General features: G+C 38.3%; 1 protein-coding gene across 5 annotated transcripts in view; it reads right to left on the bottom strand.

Annotated features, from left to right (window-relative positions):
• PLEKHG1 (pleckstrin homology and RhoGEF domain containing G1) overlaps window positions 1-22,505 on the bottom strand; it is a 123,992-nt gene that overhangs the window by 75,020 nt on the left and 26,467 nt on the right. Inside the window, exon 2 of one of the 5 annotated variants that reach the window (XM_082049904.1) lies at window positions 20,735-20,809. In XM_082049904.1, the coding sequence (XP_081906030.1) occupies window positions 20,735-20,783 (49 nt within the window). In that variant the 5' untranslated portion in view covers window positions 20,784-20,809. Of the gene's footprint in view, window positions 1-592; window positions 612-9,798; window positions 10,044-10,882; window positions 10,982-20,734; window positions 20,810-22,505 lie in introns of those variants that run through there. The other 4 variants (XM_082049908.1, XM_082049906.1, XM_082049905.1 and 1 more) reach the window with 4 other exon arrangements.

Raw genomic sequence — 22,505 nt, 5'->3', positions numbered from 1 at the left:
GGCTTTTTATGAAAACTAGAATCAAATGCTAAACAAGGCTTTGCATTTTTACTTTACCAGCTATTTTGGTTAGGAGCACTTCATGAGCTATTCTTAATACAGATCTAGCAAATATAAATATATGAAAAATATATGTGGTATGTGGACTGTAAGTACAGTCAGTATTACATTATATGAGGCTAACGCACAGAGAAGCTTGCCAATTTTGTAAAAAAAAAAAATAGACAAGTCCTGAATTTTAAGCCATTTAGAACATTTTTGGTTTTCTTTGAGTTAAGCATGTATCTATCACTGTTTGCCTTATACAACCTAGAGGTGGAAACAAATAGAAACTGCAGTAGATATAGCCTTATAAACAATGTCTTTGTAATTTTAGATTAGGGGCTAGTTCAGACTAATGACAGTCACATAAAATAAAACCTATTCCCTGACTTCCTCATAGCTTTACTCTGCCAAAAGCAATTAAGAGTACTGCACCTTTGGGGAGTGATGAGGAAGGGAAGGAATGCTTGATGAGGTTATGACTGATAAAAACCAAAGATCTCCAACTCCATTCCACAAGAGACTGGATACTGAAAACTACTGCACTTACAATTTTCCCCTGCAATTGGTTTGTTCTTCTTAAGTCCTACAGCAGGATCAGCCTTACACTCAGATCTGAGGATTGATGCATTCTAAAAAAAAGAAAAGTTGATCTCTCAAAATCCAAGCGAGTCTTTTGGTTGAGTTCCCCCTTTGATCTAAACAAGTCAACCCTGAGTTCTGAGTTACATGCCTCTGAGCAGGCATATTCTGTATTACTGTTACATGTTAAAGTCACAGCAGAAATAATATATTCATGAGCACTTGCTTTTATTGGGCCTAAAGCAGCATTTTTCTTTCACTCCTCTGCCAGCTGGAGCTTGGGTGATCACTTTCAGTTAAAACATCTGTGGCCATGACCGCAGCACCTGCCTGAGGGTTCATTCCCAGCAGCCCCGCTAAAGCTCAAAAAAGTATTCAAATATGGACATACATAATCCATCCTTCAGACCCTGAATGCAAGAAGTATGGAAAAAAAAAAAACCAACCACCAAACAAACAAACAAAAACAAAACAAAAACCACAAAAAAACCCAACCAACCGACAACAACAACAAAAAGCAAAAACAAACAGAGGCAATTATCCTCTGTTGCACAAGGGAGATACAACATCTGAGTTCAGCCCAGTTTTCTCCATTACATGCTAACAGCAATATTGCTGCTGCTGCTCCAGTATCTTGGGAGAGAAAAACAAAAACATACAAAATAAGAATTTATTTTCTTCTTATAGAGGCAAGGCATACACCATGATCTAATTTGAAATTACAAACTACCTGGTTCTTGGGGTGAAAAAGAAAGAACAGGAAGGCAGCTTTCTCAGAGGTGATGCCTACAAGTCTCTTACCACAGAGGTAAAATTCTGATTTCTGACTGATTCAGCTTCCCATTACTACTAACTTTAAAAGTGTCAGACTGGACATTTTCTCTCAATATGGGAGAAAAGAAAGCAGAAACTTCTGCTGTACTCCTTTTTCTCCTCCTGTGACAGGATACTCTCAATTAACCAGTTGTCAGTGCAATCATATACTATTCTAAAACCAGAAACCTGAGAAACAGAATACAATGGTTTTACAGATTTTCTTTTTCAGCCACCTCTATCAGAATTCTCTAGGATTACCTTTAATCCTGTAATCAAAAAGACAATTTCACAATGGGGCTAAGAATTTACCAAAACCAAACTAAAAAGATACCTTTTTATGCTAAGGGAGTAAAGTTGAGTTAGTTCAATCGTTGTAACATGGAAATAGGCTACTGTTTTGTTCCCGCTAAACTGGAGAATACACTGTGATCTCAGCTTGCTTTAGAGGTAAAAATCTACCTGCTCACTAGGATTTCACATTGAGATTGCTATCGCAAATTAGCTATTGTGGTTTAACAATTCCCTTCTTTTGAGCACTGAAAACATAGCCTTGGACATTTGTTTAACAAATTCAGTCCTCCCATGCATAAACACAAGAAAAGATTCCTTTGTGAAATGGTACAACAAAAGGTAACAAACCATATCACAGGAATAAGCACTCTGCTGATACTCTTTCTGAGGTCAGTCACAGGCATCCAACCTGCCACCAGTGAGAAGAAACCTATATTCATGTGTATTATTAATTTGCTTGCCTGCAACCTCATTGTTTACCTGACAGTCTGTTCACTTCCCATTCATACAGGGAGAGGTTACAAAGAGGCATTTCAAGGCAAATTCCAAAGCTCAACATAAATAAAGGATTAGTTGGTGGATACTACTTTCAAGATAAGAAGATATATACCAGCAGTAAAGGCACCTGAGCTAATTAAGCCCTTGTAACCACAGAATATTTACTCTGTACAAAAATTGGCTTCAAATGTTTTCAATGCAACTGCTAGCTACAGAACAGCCAACAAAAGTACTACCTGTTTGCACAAAGTAAAATGAGAATGGAATGACAAAAAACCTCATACGGGTTTGAAACTCAAACTTGTTTGATTTTAGCATTAAGCTACCCAGTTATGAATGAGGGATGAAACAATGGTAGCCAGATAGAACATGCTCAAGTAAGCAAAAAAACCTTTTAAACAAGATTATACCAACCACTGAGCAAATATTGTTAAAAAAATAAAAAAAGAAAATTCGCCAAGAACACACCTTAAAATCAGAGCTCCTATTTGCTCTGTTTCAGACAGAACAGAGATTTGGAGAGCACAGATAATAATCACAAGTTTTACTTAATTATCATTGTACAAAGAATAAGCTAGTCTGGGCACCACATTCTAAATACAACCAAATGATTATACCAAATCATTGGTAAATAAATCCCAGGACTCTGAAAAGTAGCACTAACTCATGGAAAGCCCTCACATTTGGGGTGTATTTTGCAGATAAATCCATTTCTCTACTTCATTTCCCAATCCTTAAGGTAAGGGCAGGGTCTCCTTTCTTCCACCCTTTATAGACACAGCTTCAGAGAAAACTCCCAGAACTTTTTATTTTCTTCCTCCTCCTTGGTGTGTATTTGCACATTGATTTCTCCAAACTGGGACAGTTTAATCTGTCAGTAAGATGACACTTGCCTTTCTCCCGATCTTGATACCTTAGAAAAAAAACCCCAAAATTCAGTATGTTTCGTGCTTTCTGGTTTGGATTGTAATCTGCAGCACAGCAGATCCTCCTGAATTCTAGTATCATGATGCTACTTCCCTTTAATTCAAGTAGATAAGATGTGTGAGGTGTTGAGAGCTGTACTATTCAACTGTCATTATAAAAATGCTTTAAGACTATATTTGCATATGACGACTATCTTTTGTAAATCCATAATCAAAGAGTAACTATCACTATAATTTAACCTCTCAACATTTTGACAAATTCTCTGTATGTCACTCGTGTTAGCGTGGGTGAAACTTCACCTGAAAAAGACCCGGCTACCAAGCCTCAGTTCTCCCAGTCAGAACTTACTTCATTCCAGCTGCAAAAAAAACCCACCTCCTGTATCAACACTAGTAGTAGGTCTTACAGAGCCTTACAACAGTGGATAGTTACTACTTTGCAAAGATATGATTGGCAGCAGCTTCTTTTTTGCCTCAGGATAAGATCTGGGACAATCAGAACAGAGAAGGGCGGTGGGCAGAGTGAATCATTAAGTACTAACCATGGAGGAAAAAAAGTAAAGAGGAAATTCCCCTGAGATGACAGGTTAAAATTCTTCCCTATGGGTTGCCCAGAATACAGTCAAGTTCCTATCTGGTTCCTCGGGCGACTCATGGATGTGTTTAAGTATTACAGGCAAGGAAATAAACAGACCCAGATTTCAAAGCCTCGTCCCAGAGCCAAGGAAAACCTCACTTTCCCTCTGCAAGCTGTGCCTGTTGCTCTGTGTAAAGCTATCATTTACATCCTTTCCCGAACGGGCATTAAAAGTATCATATTGCCCTGACTGGAAGAGAAACAGCCCCTCGTTTACTTCAGAGGCAAAGTATGTTTTTATTGCTTGAGTCCATAAGCTCCATTATTTCATTAGCACAGAGTTAACACCACTGAGGAGGGAAAACAAGCTACAGTCACTTCTTCACCATAAAGTAGAACTTACTAAGTGCTGAATTTTGAATACAACCTTCACATTGCACAAAGTTGGGCAAGTCCACTGCACAAAGTGTGATTTGCCCTGCAAAATATTTACAACCAACATGCATGATTAGCAGCAAAGCTCCATGGTAAGTTGGCTCAGGGATGGCTAAACAGTTCAGATCAAAAAACAAACAAACCAAAAAAAAATTACTTTCCTGCTTGTCTTGCTCCTGGAACATCCTGGTTTGCATGCTGGGTGAGAGCAAGCAGAGGCAGGTGAATACATAACCAGAGAGGATGGGACTGTTCCTTCCTATGGTACTAGTGAAAATCTGCTTAGCTGTATCTTGATATCATAGCTCTTCTCCTACAAGGTGGGAATTGTAACAAAAACACTTAGCCACGAGTCTGCCAACCTCTCTAGCTCTATGAATTGTTAACTCATTTAAAGTTTCTTAAATGCCTTGTTCTGAGAACTTTGTAATATTGAGTCCAAATATGCTTCTCTCTGTTGCTGTAAGCCCTTTAAAATTCTGTTTTTCTCTATGCTAATACTAGAATCACTGTTATTAGCAGCATAACTTACATAACTTACTTTCTTTTGTTTTTTAAGCAGAGAAATGGCATCTATAGTACACAGAAGTTTTCTGGACATTCCATTCCCACATTTCATTTCAATACAAAGTGTTGCTGTAATGTCTTCACATGAAGATCTGAAAGTATTTTAAAATACCCTGAATAAACTTCAGAAGAATGTTCTATAGTACCAGTCACAATTATACTGTCATACAAGGACACAGCACAGTAACATTACGTGATGTGCCAAGAAGGAGGTAACATTCACGTGCCCAAACCAGCACGGAGCCTCCTGAGTGCCAGGGCTGTGACTCAGCACCAGCTCAGGTGTCCCCTTGCCTGTGACGGTACCTCTGCAAAATCCAGTTGTGCCACTGGAGCTTGTTACTGAATACAGGAAGAGGGAACACAGTATGTTTTAATACAAGCACAATGGATGATTTTAAGCAGGCCCCAGTCTTCAGCAGATGCACACAGCAAAACCTTCCTTGCTCCACACAAAGCACCTTAAGATTCCTTTACATAGCCTTTGAAAATCACCTAAATAAGACCGGAAATGAAACAGGGTCTATATACACATATGGAGATGACCACTTTCAACTGGCTTACCAATTGCTTCACCATCCCATGGCTAATTACAACAAAAGGCTGTTTCCAGTGATTCATTCGAAGGTTAGGCATTGGGTAAGGAGGCAATAAGTTCAGAAACTCTGTCCACAGGGACCTGGGCTGACTGTAGGCCAAGAAAGTGTGACCCAAAATAGAAAACATACAGATTTGTGTGTGTCTATTTGCTTCAGCACACAGTTTCTTCAGGTTTTTCCTTTTTCTTCTGTAATTTTCAAAGGTGGTGGTCCACTAATCAGCCTAAATTACTCAGCTTCCAGTGCAACACATTAGTCCTTTGAATGGGACACATTTTAAGCAGAAAATTAGATTAAATGAAATGTCCTTAGAACTTTTAACCAAAACCCGTTTGTCCATTTATTTACCACAGTAGTAAATTAAGCCAGCAAATCACTGTCTATTTCAACATTTATTGCATCAGACTGTTTAACACTATACAGTTTTCAGTATCCAATATAGATAAAAAGGAATCTTGGCATTTTAGCAAGAATAACTTCTTGGGAGAATCTAAAGAGATTACAAGGGAACTTTCAGAAACAGAAGTCAAAATCAGGACTGAGCCAACAAGCAAATTTTTAATGAGTCATTATTTTGATCACTAAGACATATGCACAAGGTTAAAAGACATAATATGCAAAACCACACAAGTACTTTGAAGAAGCTGATAATAGTAGGGGTGTGCGTATATATATACACACACACATATATATACATACATATAACCAAGGAATTATTCAACATTACAGAAGCGGTGGTGGGGTGTGTGTTTCTAAAAACAGAGTTCTCTTGTACAACTTTCAGGAATTCCTTCAGTGATGGCACCTAAGCCTAACATTCAAAATCCCACTTGCTTTAGACAAAGCCATTTCACTTCTGAATGAGCTTCATAAGGTTCTCCTGCTAGGAATAATAATGACTAAACAAACAAACAAAACACATTCAGGGCTATATTACACACATGAACTGAACACATATTTCCCATTTGTTCAGCAAGTAGGCCACAGATTTTTTTTTTTTTTTTTTTTTTGGGAAGTCAAAAATCTGAGCTCTTCTTCAAGCTACGTGCGGTGCTTACATTTCAGTGGTGTGTATATAAAACCACCAAACCCTCCCTTGCATTGTTATTAATATTCACAATACACCACACAGGAAGAAACATCTGGTTAAAGGAGACAGACCAGGCCCCGTCCTCCTCCTGCCCTGCTTGAGCAGCACCTCTCAGCCAGGAGGCACTACTTTGGTGGGGGGGCTACAAAAAGCAAGGCAGAAACACTGAAACCTTCTCTTCTTTGTAACTCTCGGCCAATCTGATTATTAGGGTTTTCAAGTACTCTGCCAAGGTACTGAGAAAAGATCACAGGATAAAGTCTAACAGCTACAACTGTGTGATTTAAGAACGAAAGTGACTTTAAGTCATCAGGTTCAGTACCGTTTCCTCTAATTACTGGATCATTTCCTATCTGGACATTTATAGCTTTCAATTATACAGCTGCTAAAATATCTGTGATCACAGATGACTGCTATATTCCACAGCATCCAAAGTTCAAGGTAGCAAAGTGAGCTCAAAGTAACTTTTATATTCCTTTCCCTTTAACCCTTCAAACACCCTGAGATAGCTATTATATAGTAATGTAAGATACTATTTGACTGCAAATTGCCATTTAGTAGTCCAGCACAGTTTTACTCTGTAATCTCCATTCCATTCAAAACCTTTAGAATCACTTTGGACCAGCTCAGAGCTTTACAGCAGGGATTGCTCCTTTTTTCCTACCTAAGAGAAAAAAGGAAAGGGGGGAAAAGAAAAGAAGGGGAAAAAATAACAAAAAAGAAGAATGTGCATTAATTACAAGGTACTGACTGACCTGGATTAGCCTTTATTCCACGTCAGCAGAAAAGAATTCCTGACATCTGCATCAATTACAAGGACAGAATAGGTTGTTCCAAATTGATTTATTGTGAGAAATAAAGAAAATAAACTTTTGGCTTATTTGTGTACCTAAGTGTAACACTGTGTAATATACTAATGAGATAGCAGTACCTTTCTTATAAAGCCTTTCAAGTTATTTTAGAAACACAGCAGTATTTAATCTCATCAAGTTTCTGGCTGTGCTGTTTAATTCTAAATTGTTGGGAGGCCAGTTTTCCCTTATTTACAAATAATCTTAAGTATTTTAATCAAGTTAGAGTAGGGAAACAACACCTACTTCTAGACAAAATAAGTGCAGGATTCAAATACAGTAAAATCCTAGCACTTACATTTCAAGAAGAAAACAAAACAATTGTTAAGACTGCAAAATAAGGCATGAGAGTATTTTACTGTCAGAAATCCTATGTTATACTGACAGACAAAAGAAGCTTGATCTACTCAGCTTACACAGTCCATAAGTACCTGTTTGAGGGTGACAACCATTTCTTCAAACAAAAGTGTAATGCTGGAAACTAAACACACAGACATGTTCAGTCTAGAAATAGGACTGAACTGATGGCATAATTAGGGATAAGATCACTTTGTTATGGTTGACTCTTCAACATAAGTTCTTGCTTTAAAGACTAAATCTTTCTAAAATGTAGAGGATGTGAGGTTTGAACACTTAGCACAGTCCTTCCAGGCTTAAGAAACTTCTAGTACCTCTCCAATAGGTGCAGATTTAGCCTGCACTCTGTCTGCCTGTGAGTCCATATGTTTTCCTCAGCTAAGCCAGAGCTCAAAAACCAAAAATCCCCACATTTCTTCCCAAGCACCAAATCGAATATGCAATATTTGTATTGACACAGAATTACTGCTGTGGGCGCCAAACTCTAGCACTGGACTTAAAAGGAAAAATCAATGTTTCAAATAAAAACCATGTAGTTTTTATTGGTTTTACTTTTGTAATTTTAAATTTTAGCTTTATACAAAAGACAAAAGTATCAAAAGTATTCAAATAAGTCAGTTCAAATACAGAATTTCTCATATGTATTGATTTTGGAGTTCTTCATAAAATCAAAGCTATGACAACAAGGATGTCATCTCTGCAGGGACAGACTATGCATTAAAGTCAGATTAAACACTTTAAATCCAAGACTTGGAAGATGCTGTTAATTAGAAAAAGGGTGACAACCTTAGTGACTTACCAAATGTTACTCTACATCGAGTAGAAAGAGCACATATTCTGTAAAACTTTTCATGTTATGAAATTTTTTCAGATTAAATATATAGTAGCAAAACTTGACATTTAAGTTGCAAATCTACTTCCAGATACATAACACACTGTAACAAAAATTATATCCGATGTATAAAGTGAAACATCAATTAGTTGTTGTTCTTGACAGATTGTAAAAACAACTATAAGCTGAAACGTTTGAACTGGGATTTTCATATATCACTACTTAGTAACAAACTAAGTCTGCCAAATACAGTACTTGAATATATCCAGACTTGAGGAAACATGCCAGAATGTCTAACTTGGCAGAAAAAGATTAAGCCGGCTCTAGTCTGATCACCAGGTGGTATTTTCAGCTCTGCAAGATTCAGAGGTTTTTTTAGGTTGGTTTTTGTTTGTTTTTTTTTTTTTTTTCTGTTCTCTTTTTCTTAATTCTCATTCAATTCTAGAAGAATTATAAAGGCTCAAACATGGAACCAAGGAGTCTCCCTGTATATCAGTGCTTACAAACGTGTTTGTTGGCTTATGTCACAAGTAACCCATGTTATATCATTTTTCCTTAAATGAAAAAAAAAAGGCATAGAAGTAAAAGCAGTATCTTTTCCCTCCATGTATTACCTTCAGTATGGTCTCTCCCATCCTTCAAAGCTTTCTCCTGCTCTCTATCCCCCATGTTCTGGGTATTTTACATTAAAGATTTCCTGGTATGACATTATCAGTGTGGCCTTTCCAGCTCTTTTATTCACATGCAGAGAAGGGTGTGGGTAACTTATAAAAGTAGCTGTAAAGTAAATATGCCTATAAACTTTGACAATTTTATAAAAGGCAGTTATTTGTCTGTATTGAGAAGTGACAACAATACAGTGCAATTTTCCCACCACAGATAAGTGCAAATCTGGTTTGGAATATTGTACACTTCAGTCAAAGCAGTAATTTAATGACTTTTAGATTAATGAACTTTAAAAGTTTGTACACTGATTTTTATTCTCAGCAAAACTTTGACTTCCCCACTTCTCAAGGAAGGGACCCTTAGAAGCCACCTTACATCTATATTCCAAAAACGTGAAAAATTTAAATACAGGCTCAGCATCCCCAAAGAGGAAGAGAAGTGAAAAATACAAAGGGGGAAAAAAAGCACAAGAAAACAAAACAAAACAAAAATTAAATTTAAAACCAGTGCATTCTCAAAACCAAGAGCATGTAAAAAGCTGAGTCAGGTAGTCCCCAGCAGGGGTCATTAAAAAACCAAACAAACAAATAACAAAACAAAAAAAAACACAACAAAAACAAACAACCAACAACAACAAGCTGGGGGAGAGCACAGACGGAAAGAATTTACCTGCCTTCCAACAAAGTCTCAACCACCATCTTCAGTCTGTTCACAAAAAGCAGGGCTCAGCACTTAAAAATGCGTGGCAATTCTGGTGGTTTTGGCTCACTTCCCTGTGCCCTGGTTACACAACCCTGGCTGGGCCTGAAGGCGGCTCCGATGGGGTTGTACCGTCCCTCTCTCTGGCAGGAGAGCTCAGCGTAGCACAAGGCATAGGAACATGCTGGTACGGTTGGATTTCAAGCAAAATGGCTCCAAAGGCATGATCTGAACTATAGCCACATTTCTCCATCTGTCTAAAAGATTTGTGGCAAAATGGACTGGAGCTGCTGGATTAACAATGTGGATTCCAGCCAGGCCTCTAGTGATGAGCAAGTTGCTGTCTGTCATAAATGCACAGGGCGTCCGTATATATTATAAAAGTTTAGGTCATGATAAAAGATTGCAGAGGCACAGCTGTATTTAGAAACAACTGTTCTCAGTGAGAAAGCTAGACTCAACATACGGGTTTCTGGAAATGGTGCACGGAACATTTCCCCAGAAGCACACGGCACTGTGAAGGATGCACAGTGAGTTCTCACTGCTGCTTCCCCAAATCAAATGAAGCTTGTCTCATCATCCTGAGCCCCTTTGGCTTTGGACACAGGCCAAACAATCAGTACTCTCAGTACATTCCAAACTGGCAACCTTGCATAGTAGACAAACTCTCTTGTTAGAAAATGTTAGGCATAAACATAAGACCTGCTCAAAAGCCACCAGTTCATGCTATCCCAGCTCTAGCCAGGTTTTGCAGTAAGAGCCGCAAAACTGTAACAAACCCAAGAACTCAAGTTTTCAATGGCATTAGACTTCTTAGCCATACGAAACACAGGCATTATTTTCCCTTAGCAGTTCTCTTTGCTTAAAATATTTCTGAGCACTTCATTAAATGCACAATGTTAATAAGAAATATGCAACTAGCTAAATAATTGTATTTGCATATCCCCAAATTATCCTTTCAAGATGCAACCTAAAATCCTGTCAGTCCTGCAATACAACCCACCCATAGAGCTCCTTGCACCCACCCACTACTCCGTAAATTGCAAGAACCCACCGTCTTCCAGGCTGGCAGCACAGTGCTCTGTTAACACTGATATCCGGAGAAGCGGGTCCAAGTATAGGAGAAGATGTGGCTGTGAGGTTTTTTTTCTCTCAAGACGTAGAAATAAGAGGAGATGGCAAGAAGCAGAACTAAACGATTACCTTTAATAATGAATATGGTTTTATAATAAAATTAGGACATTCTTCAGAAATATTTCTGAGGAGAGAAATGAGCAACAAGTTCATGGCAGACTTCATACTCAAGAAAATCTTTCTGTCATGTGGAAGGATTTTCTAGCTAGCAGCTGTCAGTGGAACAAGTCTTTAAATACTTTGCCTGTTTTAGCAGGTCACAAAATATTTGTGTGGTCAGGTTGAGGAGGGCAACTTTGGGGCACCTTCAATTTCATATTTGAGTGCCAGGTGCTATAAGAGTAGACCAGTGCCTCTAGTTAATACTGCCACTTCTTTGAAAGTGGAAAGACAATGATTTTAAAAACCTTTAGACAGTCTTCACATTAAAATAATTTATTTAACTACTACTCAATTGTGAAAAAAATAGTATCTTACTAAAGATATAAGACACAAGAAAAAAAGTCCATTTATACCTATCTACACTTACAGTCCTATGAAAGTGCTCTCTGTACTTCATTCTGAATGATTACAGAGCTCCCAGGGCTGTGATCTAATACCAAGGCTGTCTCACTGGGTAGGGATCCTAATAGGGAACAAACCTTGAAATGCAGCCATTTTCTTTCTGGAAGAGACATAGCAGAGTTGTATCTTCCTAAAGGATTTCCTGTTGCCTACAAACTGTATATTTAATTAAAAAAGCATTCAAGACAGGACATCCCATTTTCAGAAATGCTGGCTTGCTTCAGACATGACCAGACAGAACCATCTCCTGGCCAGACATCAGGCAAAATTCCCTAATGATTAGTCTCATACATAACATGATCCTTCAAATATTGCTTTCCATTGTGAAAGATAAACCCTCGCACAAGATAAGATTTAACCATGAACACCAAAATTTTTATACCGCGAAAAGTAAAATATGTAAACTGATAACTACCCTTCTTACAAACATAGAAGGAGGCATGTGGTTTGCAACTATCTGGACAGAAACTAGACATAACAGAATCCAAATAATTTGGGTTGCCCCGCTTTCCTGAAGAAGCAAAGTCCAGTCTTGCTAGGAAAGAGGTTATATTTAAACTCTTACCACCTTAAACAATTTCTTAGTCCTTCCATCATCTGAAGCACAGACTACATTGTGTGCATAAGGGAAGAAAGTTGTGTATTGCACCTGGAAGTTATGTCCATTTTTAATTATTCTATAAAATATATGTTGTGGGGACCGCTGCCAAGATGTGTGTAATGGAATTTATATTAAGTCCTGTTCCACAAAACCCACAACTAAGAACAGCTACTATTTTCAAAGGATTTGGTAACTTTTAATGTCTTGAAATGCACAATCGGTTTTACAGCATGTTCTGACCGAAGAGGCTACCAGAACATAATGTGGCTTTAAATTAAAAAAATAAAAGCCTCCTGCGTGCTAAATCCAACCTCTCCAAGGCTCTTTTGCCAGCACCACTCAGGGACCGGGACCCAGTGCCAGAGAAGCGGCCTTGCACCATTCCCCCTGCACCTCCCGCCCTCTCCGGCCTGCTGACTCCTCAAGCAGCTGACTCCAGGAGTTTGACATATTGCTCAAAAACACAGAGAAAGTTTCTATAAATATTTTATTGCTCATAAAACATCAAAGCTAGCTCCCCTTCTGGTTTATCAGCAAGCAGCAATTTCTCCCCCCCTTTTAAGCTAAATTAAACTACGGGGAGCCAATTAAAAAAGTGAAACCTAACAACTAAGCTTTCCTCTGTATTAATCTCTCTAAATTCAGGATATATCAAGGCCTCTCAGCCTACTTCTAATGTCAGTAGCATAGTTTGAAATTACTGCTAGACATATAATTAGGTGACTAAAAGGCAAAAGGCCCCACTACAACTCTTAAGTGATAATTAATATGAGCAGGCTTGAATTTGCCAACTCTATAGTACCTGTAAAATTTCTTCAGAGCCAAGTGGTAAATAATTGACAGGTACCTGTGCTGCAGCACATCCTGGCAACTCAAAGGGCAAAAGGTCTTCGTATCTTTATTTTAACTCACTTTGGATCTCTTGGTTTTAAGGCCACGGTCAGCCCAAGATGAAAGAATGTAACCTTGACAACCTAATTTATCTTCAGAGTCATAGCTTTATTTAACAGGTAGTAAGTAATCAGTTTTTGCCTCTTATCCTTCAATGCCCTTTAAGTTGCTTTGGAAGAAATATCGCTGAGGAGGAGGGGAAAAAAAAAAAAAAAATCAATGAATCTGAAAACACATTTCTGGCATATCACTTGAATAAAGCAGCAAGATGAAAAACAGAGGACATTTCAAAAGGCAGAAAAAGAAGGGTTTGGGGGATGAAATCTGATTTACATTTAAGAAACTGTTAAATGTATTTTATACCCTATTAGTGTAAGTAAAATCCAGTATTAACTCTAAGAGAAAGATTATCTGTTACTATTGCTCATTTTCTATATATTAGCCCTGTGAGGTTGCAGCAGTTTGAAGTTCTTAGCATTATTTGTTTTTACACACAAGAATACGGGGTGCAGTAAAAATCCTGGAATATATGATAGTCAAAAAGCGAGGCGAGGCGAGGCGAGGCGAGGCGAGGCGAGGCGAGGCGAGAAGAGAAGAGAAGAGAAGAGAAGAGAAGAGAAGAGAAGAGAAGAGAAGAGAAGAGAAGAGAAGAGAAGAGAAGAGAAGAGAAGAGAAGAGAAGAGAAGAGAAGAGAAGAGAAGAGAAGAGAAGAGAAAAAGAAAAAACAACCCACCTCCCAAATCCATGATGAAACTGGCAACTTCTAACATGACAATTTTCATTATAACTGCAGCTTTTTAGGATGTTCTAAGTACTAGAGAAGAGTAATTTAACACATAGCAGTTGCTTTAACAAAAATAGCTGTCCTCCCATTAAAAAAAAAAAAAAAGTCTCAAGAGAAGAAATGGCTATCATTCCCTACCTAGAAAGAAAAGATGTAAAGTATACTGCTAACATTTGTAATCACAGAATAGTACTTCTATATTTTTCCTCCAGGCCACGCACAGCTAAGACTGCACGATTACAGAGATATCAGAGTGTACCCTCTGTCCTGGGTCTTCACCAAGAAACATTATGGTACTCAAATTATTTTTAAAAAGTAAAAGATAATTTAAAACTGCAACAGCTTCTTTGAGATCAGCAGCACATTTCCAAGATGGTAAGATAGACAGATGCTAAGCATGACACAAAAATAAAAAATGCTATTTATGAAGGAGTAGTAAATCAGTAAATCAATCACTGTCTTTAAAGTATTTTATATACATAGCTACGGTCAAAGTAATTAATAAATTAAATAATTAGACACTGTTTATCTTTCCTGATGGATATTCCCCATGAAGGGAGATGTTCTGCCTCCAGCCCCATCACAGAGCACCAAGGGGGAGCCATCACTAGAAGGCGGCTGGGGAGGAGCATGAGTGCTGGGTGCTTCCTGCCCTCACGTCACCACCCTGGTGGCCTCACTTGGGCCCCACTGCAGCTGCCCTGTGTCCCCACCACCTATTTCCAGCAATACAAACAGACCACTAAAATTTTTCTTTTGATCAGAAAGGCAGACCCTAACTCATTTATGGCATGGCTGTGTTTTACTTTCAGGCTCTGTTTGTAAAGCAATTTGGGGGTGAGATTGTTTCTTAGGTAAATATGATAAACTTGAGAATCCTGTCATTAAAAATTCTACTGGCAATATTTTATTCTAGATAAGCAAACTCAACTTTAAGTCATGCTGATGGTCAAATTACAGTTTGCAGCCTAAATGTAAACTTTTTAAAGAGCTTACGGCTTGGAAAGGGCCATCCCTATTTTGTACTACTCATAATTCATTATTTAATACGCGCACATTATTTATAAGTCATTATACACGTAATTTTGTATCATGTAGAACTTATTTATATAAAAGCAAAAAAGTGCAAACTCAAGTGCTACACTTTTTAATTGCTTGAGAACTAAGAATTCGTTACTATTAAGACAGAAAAGCAAACTCTTTAAAAATGGGATCATCAATACAAAAAAAAACTCCCACAGTTTTCCAGACCTCAAAGTTCGAGAAATTGAGGCTACATAACCTTTCTATAACTTGCAGATGGCTGGCACACTGATGTCTGGTGGGATACCAGCCAGCCAGGACACCAGGGACAGTGCTTGGCATTTGAAGAACAAGTTGTTCTACCTGTCAATAGCCCAGCCTTTGTAATCAGTGACTTAACCCACCAAGACATTACAGCAGTCACATCTTCACTTCTGATGAGGAGCAGGCTGTACTGTTCTGGATGTTGTCAAATGTGCAGAACAGCCTATCTTTCACTGCCCTTCACTGCCCTAGATCAAGGGAGCCACCACCTCCTCCTCCTCCTCTTCATGGAGCTGCTGGCAACTGAGAAAGAAACTGGGACCCAACCGGCATGGCCCAGTGACTAAGGCAGTTCATCAAAAGGTTTTCAGGAAAAAGTTGTGGTTTAACGCATCACAATGCTACCAGAGAATATGAGTCGCACTGCAGTGCCCAGGGGCTGCAAACAGTCTGGTTGCAGCAAAGCAAATGCCGTGCAAGTACAGATCTGCACAGCAGAGAGGCTGCTTAAGCTGTTGCTCATATTCAGCTTTGGTGGACTGGCTAGCTCAAATTTATCAAGAGAGTTATGACAAGAGTCATTAGGACAACAGTCTTCAACCAGTCTTTCAAAGAAAGATGTGCCCGCCTCTCACAGTGTGCAGAGAGGGCCAAACAAGTTAGCAAGGAGTCAGAAACAGAATATCTAATTTCATCACCCTTCTGCCTTTTCTGCCATTTCCAATCAGATTTCAAATCTCCTTTGGCTTTATCCCCTCCATTTATAGGCACTAGGGTTAAGAATTTCAGATATCATCTTTATACAGACACTTCCTCCTCCTTCAAGATAGAATTTTCAAGGGATTAAAAGCTCCTACAAAATGAGGCTATGAATAGTAAGTAAGGGAAAATAACCTGCCACAGGAAGATTATATTACTGGGGACAGTAAGGACATAGCAAGCATGTACTATATTTTTTCCCCAGTATTCTTCTAGCTTCCAACCATTTTCAGCTAAAGGGATTTCCTTGGTTTGCAGTGGCTCATTTATTTGCAGCTGTCTTCCAGGGAGTTATCTGTTCTCCTCTTCAACTCACGTGAAATTTTTTTACATTCACAATATCCTTTGCCAGAGAAGTCAACAGTGGCTATCACCTTTTGCATAAATAGCCAAGACCTTTTATGTTGAATTTCACCCCTCTAGTATTACCTCATAGCCACAAGTTCTTGTCCACGAAATAGCACAATTGGTATACACTATTTATTCCAGACATCTCTTCCCTTCAGTTAGGCAGCAAAAAGCTGCAGGCAACAGGGAATGGAGCAAGGAATAATAAAGAAACTAGTTCCAAAGAACAGGAGCAGGTATACAATGCATACAATCACCATCCCTCAGCACAGAATGATCCACCAGTAAGCCTAGGAGTGCACTACTCCCATAGTTATCCGTGACTTCAGACACACTTAAGATTTGAAAAAGCTTTAGAAAAGATGCTTCTTTTCCCTATCTACTTCTGTATTCCTTTAAAAATGATGCAGTAATAATAAAGTGTAACAACTATTTTCTACATAAACCTGGCACAAGATGGCACATTGCTGTGTGTCTGCTAAAAACCCCCACTGCACTGGGCAAAAGGCAGTGTTTACTGACCTGCCATGAAAGAATCAGTCTTAGCAAAAATCTGGAAGTAGAACTAGCAATGCTATTCACTGCATTTGAAGGATATGATCCATTAAGCAGTCTACAGATTTACATGGCTGCTCCTGCACGTTTTTCCTGTGCAGTGTTACACATTACAGCAGAAATAGCATGGAAACATAAGTCAGAGGAGTTATAAAACTAAATGAGTCTTATCATGAACAACAGTAACAGCTGGTAGGCTCCCACTAGTGCCATCAGGTACACAATGCAAGGAAAAACACTGCTGTTACTGGAGGATATTTTACAATGACATAAGCTTGTTGTCCACTGGGATTTGTCAGTGGCTGTTTATAAAGTCCAGGTGTAACATTCGTTTCCTTCAGGATGCGAGTGCAAACCAAAAAGTCAGTAAGGGAGGATCCAGCTGGGCGAAGTCACTGCTCTTGCTTAGTGAAAGAATATGGAGGGGAAAGGAAGAAGAGTTTGGGGGAGTTTAATATCCTCACATCTTTCTCTTCAAAGATTTCTACTTTTAAGACACAGAAAAACAAACAGTCAAGCTGACTTGAGAAACCTACTAAGGGTTCCCGAATCCATATATCTTTTCTAAGCATTTTGCATAAAGCTACTGCTAAAAGAGCACTTAACTGATACCCCAAAATCTTAGAGCATGGGAGTCTTCCAAGTGGGTACTGAGGTATCCATCTGGTTTATTTGAAGCAAGCCTAGCTATGTTATGAAGAGCTGTTCAAAGGTACCATGATAGAAAAATGAAATCAGCAATCCACAGCATGAAGCACTTGGGCTTTTTTTTAAGAAAACCATTCAGTATCATCAAAATTTTCTTAAGTTATATATAAAAAAAATATTATTTTAGTCCTATAACTCATAATGAAAAATCTACAAACATTCCCCTAAATTTTTGCAAACGAGCAATTGCCAAGCTCCAGACACCATCAGGAGCAGTCACTGTGAACCACAGCAGCCTCTCTGTGAGAAGAGGAATTTGTGCAACGGACAGGGTGCTCATGTCACACACCAGCTTCCAGTGCTTAACCCTACTAGAAGTTTGAGTGACTTTTCAGCAAACACAAGCAGAACAAATGCTAATTCCTTTGCAAGCTAAAACAGAAATACACTCAATCCACTTCCTAGTATTGACATAGTTCATTGTTCTAAATGCATCCATTGTAAATAGAATAGAATAGCTTTGCTGTAGGAAAACATTTTAGAAACAGTTATACGTGGATCACAGTAGGGGTATTTTGTTTTAATTTGTTTGCCTACCACTCCCTGATAGCTACACAAGCTTCTTGAAAAATATTTTTCACATGTGACAGATTAATCCATGCACTCCTATCTTTGCAATAACCAAATCTCCAGATCCTTGGGTTTTTTTCCCCCTATAGCACAAAGCAAGCAGTGACATTTATAAACATAACTGTTGACTCTAAAGGGTTTGACAGAAGAGGTGGCAGAAAAGCAAATAGTCTGCCCACTCACTGGGGACCCTCGAGTCAAGGACTAAGTTACAGTAACTTAATTACAGGAAACTCCCTTCTCAATTGTCTGCTTCTATGTGCTTCATGGCTTAACTGCAGTATATGGAGCAGTGGGGCAGGGGCAGGGAGTGGCACTGCTAGGTTAAAGCAACACTGACTTTTAAAAAGTTTCCAGATAATCAGTTACCTTGACAGCACTTTGCTCAACTCAACTTGACCCTTATAAACGTGGAAGGTTAATTGTTGGAAAATTGTAACAACAAATACAGCTTAAAAAAAGAAAAAAAAAAAAATATTTGGAAAAAAACCCCAAAACAAGCAGCAATAAGATGTCTGGAAATAATTAGGAAAGTTCACATAAATGTTTATGCATATAAGTAGTAGTGATATTTTAAACATGAGAAATTAAACAGTCACTTCTTAATTCTGACTCAGTCATACCAGTGAAACATTTCTATGTACCAGTAAACTGTATAAATGCTAAGTAAATAGAGAGATACATATGATCAAAGACTGTGGAAGTTTATCTTACAAGTCAGTGCTAGAGCAGCCACTGGCACTTCTTTTCAGTAGAAGATATCATAACATTCTTTGAAAGTAAGACTATTTATGAGAATAAAACAACAAAACCTCTCAAAGTTCTAACTTCAGTACTAACGATTTAGTATCATTAGAAGACATGAGTATCACATTCTGTCTTTAGTAGAACCATTTTCATCAAGTTGCAAGAACAGGCCTCTAAGTGAAGATTCATTTTTATTCATTATCTGAACTTTTTTAGCATCTAAAAATTAATTTCAGAGGAGAATCAATCTTTGTTTGATGGTCACGTGATGTCATCGGTGACTCCATCATTAATGATGCTCTGCAGGATTCTTTCCATTCCCGCCTGTGCTCCCAGCCCATCTACAGCTGCATGCTATCACAAGTTCTACCCTCTCTAGCTCCTGATGTAAAGCCAAAGCAAATGTTACAATCCACTTACTAGAAGTTGCTTACGTGGTAAATTAAAATGCAATAAGAGAAAATAAAGTTACCTTTCACAGACAGAGTCGAGTTTCCCCCCCAGTTTGATCTGAAAGTTTTACATCATCCCTATGTCTGGCTTAATTTACCAGAACTCCTCTCAGAGGCCAGAGAGCTGAAACATGACAATATCTGCCACTGTTCCACAACCAGAAAATAAATTTAATATATAACATATATAACCAGTATAATTTTAACACATTTATACTTCATCAATACCTAAGAGAGCCACAGATGTCATCACATATGCTACTTTTAGGGAAGCAACCAGCAAGGTACATAACAATTCGTTCCACATCCTAACTCAAGGCAGAAGTGTAGGCTTTGGGTCTAAGTGGACTTCACCACAGTGCTTTTGGCATAAGGACTCCTCTATAAAGGGGGCACATATGTAAATCAGAGAGGGCTCAGTCTTTCAAAGACCAGCTGTAACTGCTCCTCTTGCATTGAGAGTTCTCATGGTAATGTGTTAAGCTTTAGAGGAGATTTAAAAAAATAATAGAAAGGCCTTTTGCAGTTAAACACAGCTTAATAACCTTTACATGGAAATAAATTTGCTTCTCTGATGTTATTGATGTGCTTTTTGAAACTATTATTGCAGCATGTTCCTTGATGCCTTTCAAATGTCAAAACTGAGGTTCAAATGCAACGAAAATATTTAAAACTAAATTTTGAGGTGTATATCTTTAGATTTAGACAGAAAGCAGTACAAACCACCCTGAGCTACAAGCTTTATTCAAACTAAACGACACATTTGAATGAATACAGACCTTGTATGAGGACAGCAATGATCTAGAAAGCAAGCATATAAAAGAGCTACTACAAGTTTTGCCACAAAACCATCAGAAACACCTCCCAAACTTCACCTGAAATAGAAAATTTTTATAAAATATTGTAATGAACTATTCAGTAGTGAATCTGAGGAAGGATTCAAATTAACAAGATTACAATTGGTTTTAAAGTCTTCCCTGAAACCAAGCACCAAACTTTGCAGTGTGAGAATTCAAAGTGAATGGACCTTGAGAAGAAAAAAAATAATCTGATTTTCAGAAAGACTGAGCATTTCAAGATTCCACTGATTTTAGTAGAAATCATAAATATTCCATTCCTCCCTGTGTCAATCTTGCATGTTAGCTTTGGTTCTCTGAAACTTTAACCTGTATGAAAAACTGGCCTCAGTCAACAAGATCTCTATCAAAAGGGGACAAAACACCTTCTCCAAAGCTGAAATCCTAGCAGCCCACTGGTCCTCCCCCCTCATTATATATTTTAGTACTCTCCTGGATGATGGACTATGGAGGGAAAGGCTACACAAAAATAAGTGAAAAGTTCCTGCTATTTAGATAAACATGCACACATAAAATTAATTCAGCTCTCTCTTAAGGCCAGTAATGGAATCTCACTTTTAGACTTGAAAAATTCTCCACAAAATCATAATGTTTCTTTTCTTCAATAATTAGTCAAAAAAAAAAAAAAAAATCAAAGAAAACTACTAACCTTCACTTCTGGGGACAGGTTCTGTACCACCTGGTGTTTTATCTGGCATCTCTGCAGACACAGGCTTCGTAAAACCTAATGGACACAAGCAACAAAATTGTTCTTAATCAAAGCCAGTACATTTCAGTAGGACACTCCCCTACCCATGACCCTCACAAAGGATGGAATTTCAGCTTTCATCATTTCCATATTTGCATGTAAGATTAGTAAACAAGCAAAACTTGCCAGAGATCAACTGTAGCACCGTTCAGCAGAGTGTTCACCTGGATGTACTGCCACATAGGTGGGCACAAAAGGAACTTTTAATAAATTGCAGTGGTAGACTGAAAGCACTAATAGCACCTGGGGAACTTCTGTCTTTGAGTTTGTATATTTTTCCCCCCCTCAGTGAATTTCTAGCAAGAGGCCTACGAACTGGGATGGCAAAGCTGCTAACGCTCACGTACTACTCAAGTTAATGAAAGAGTGACCACTCAGAGGGTCACAGCAGCCTGCATTAAACATAAAATTCCATTAACTTAAAGCTTTATTACATCATAGAGCACCAATATTTCTTCCAAGCCAGCAGTGGGCTAAGAAAAGGCTTCTCAGAAAGGCAGCAAGCCTGTCTCTTCCTACAGCAGTGCTGTGTACCCTCTGTGGTACTGGCTGATGGTCAACATGTGGTCAACACATCCTGAATGGGATTTTGTATCCTCCTTTTTAACACCTTTGAATGTTTTCCCATCACCAGCTGGACAGACACTCCAGTTTTACATAATGAAAGCCTCAAGATTAGATGGGATGCATCAAGACAAGACAATTAAAAAAGAGCAGGATTCTCAGCACAGCACCACACAGAGTGCACAGCACTGGAGGTATCAACAACACAGCCTTAATTCCTAATGAAGTCACTGAATTGTCTCATTACCAACAATGTTAAGGCCCCAGAGCTGATTCAGCACGCAGACCTCAGACGAACACCAGATCCAATTATGGGAGACTGCCCTGGCTCACTCCACAGCAGAACTTAAACAAATAAATGGCCTTCTTTTTCCCTTCTTAAATTATTTTGCTGTGAAATTCATATGGCTTGTTTTGAATCCTACCATCAGACCTAGATTAAAACATTTCTGCCCTAACGTCCAATTAAGGGGTTGGGTTTACATTAAAACCAAATTATACAAAATACATTGGATTTCTTAAGCAATTTAAGTCACAAATGTATTTCAAGTGTGCTATCCAAGGCAAATGTGTTTGTCATATTTAATTCACATATATGTAAAAGGCTTAGAGATGTCAGACACATCTGAGGCTACAATCCACTAGCACATCCTAGGGTATAACCTAATCCTCATTTAGCTAATGGAAAGTCTACTACATGTGATTTGCTACATCAGCCAATTCACCTCTACTCAAGATAAAACCCACCAGATCTTACCAGGAATTACTTTATCCTTAACACAGATGTTTCATCCATGCATTACATGTAAGGAAGATTTGGAACTAGACTAAAATATTCTCTCAGCTCCCTAAAATTAACAGTGATAATGCCTATCCACCTGAAGGTCTGTGTACAGAGTTCATAAACCACAGCTGAACAGTCTCACAAACTGAATAAACAAGTGTGCCCTCAACAGAGGATTTAAATTACTATAAACACCTAACAGTCTCCAAAATCCTTTATAAAATTGCTGTAAAACAAAAACCTACTCTCCAGAAGACATTTAAAATATAAATCTGTTCTTCACATTACTCAAATTTAATTATCTATGCGAAACAACTGGCGAGA

Source organism: Streptopelia decaocto, assembly GCF_964273445.1.
Source record: "Streptopelia decaocto genome assembly, chromosome: 3".
NCBI classification, from domain to species: domain Eukaryota; kingdom Metazoa; phylum Chordata; class Aves; order Columbiformes; family Columbidae; genus Streptopelia; species Streptopelia decaocto.
Note: the sequence above shows the minus strand (reverse complement) of the source record. Positions and strands in the feature narration are given on the sequence as shown.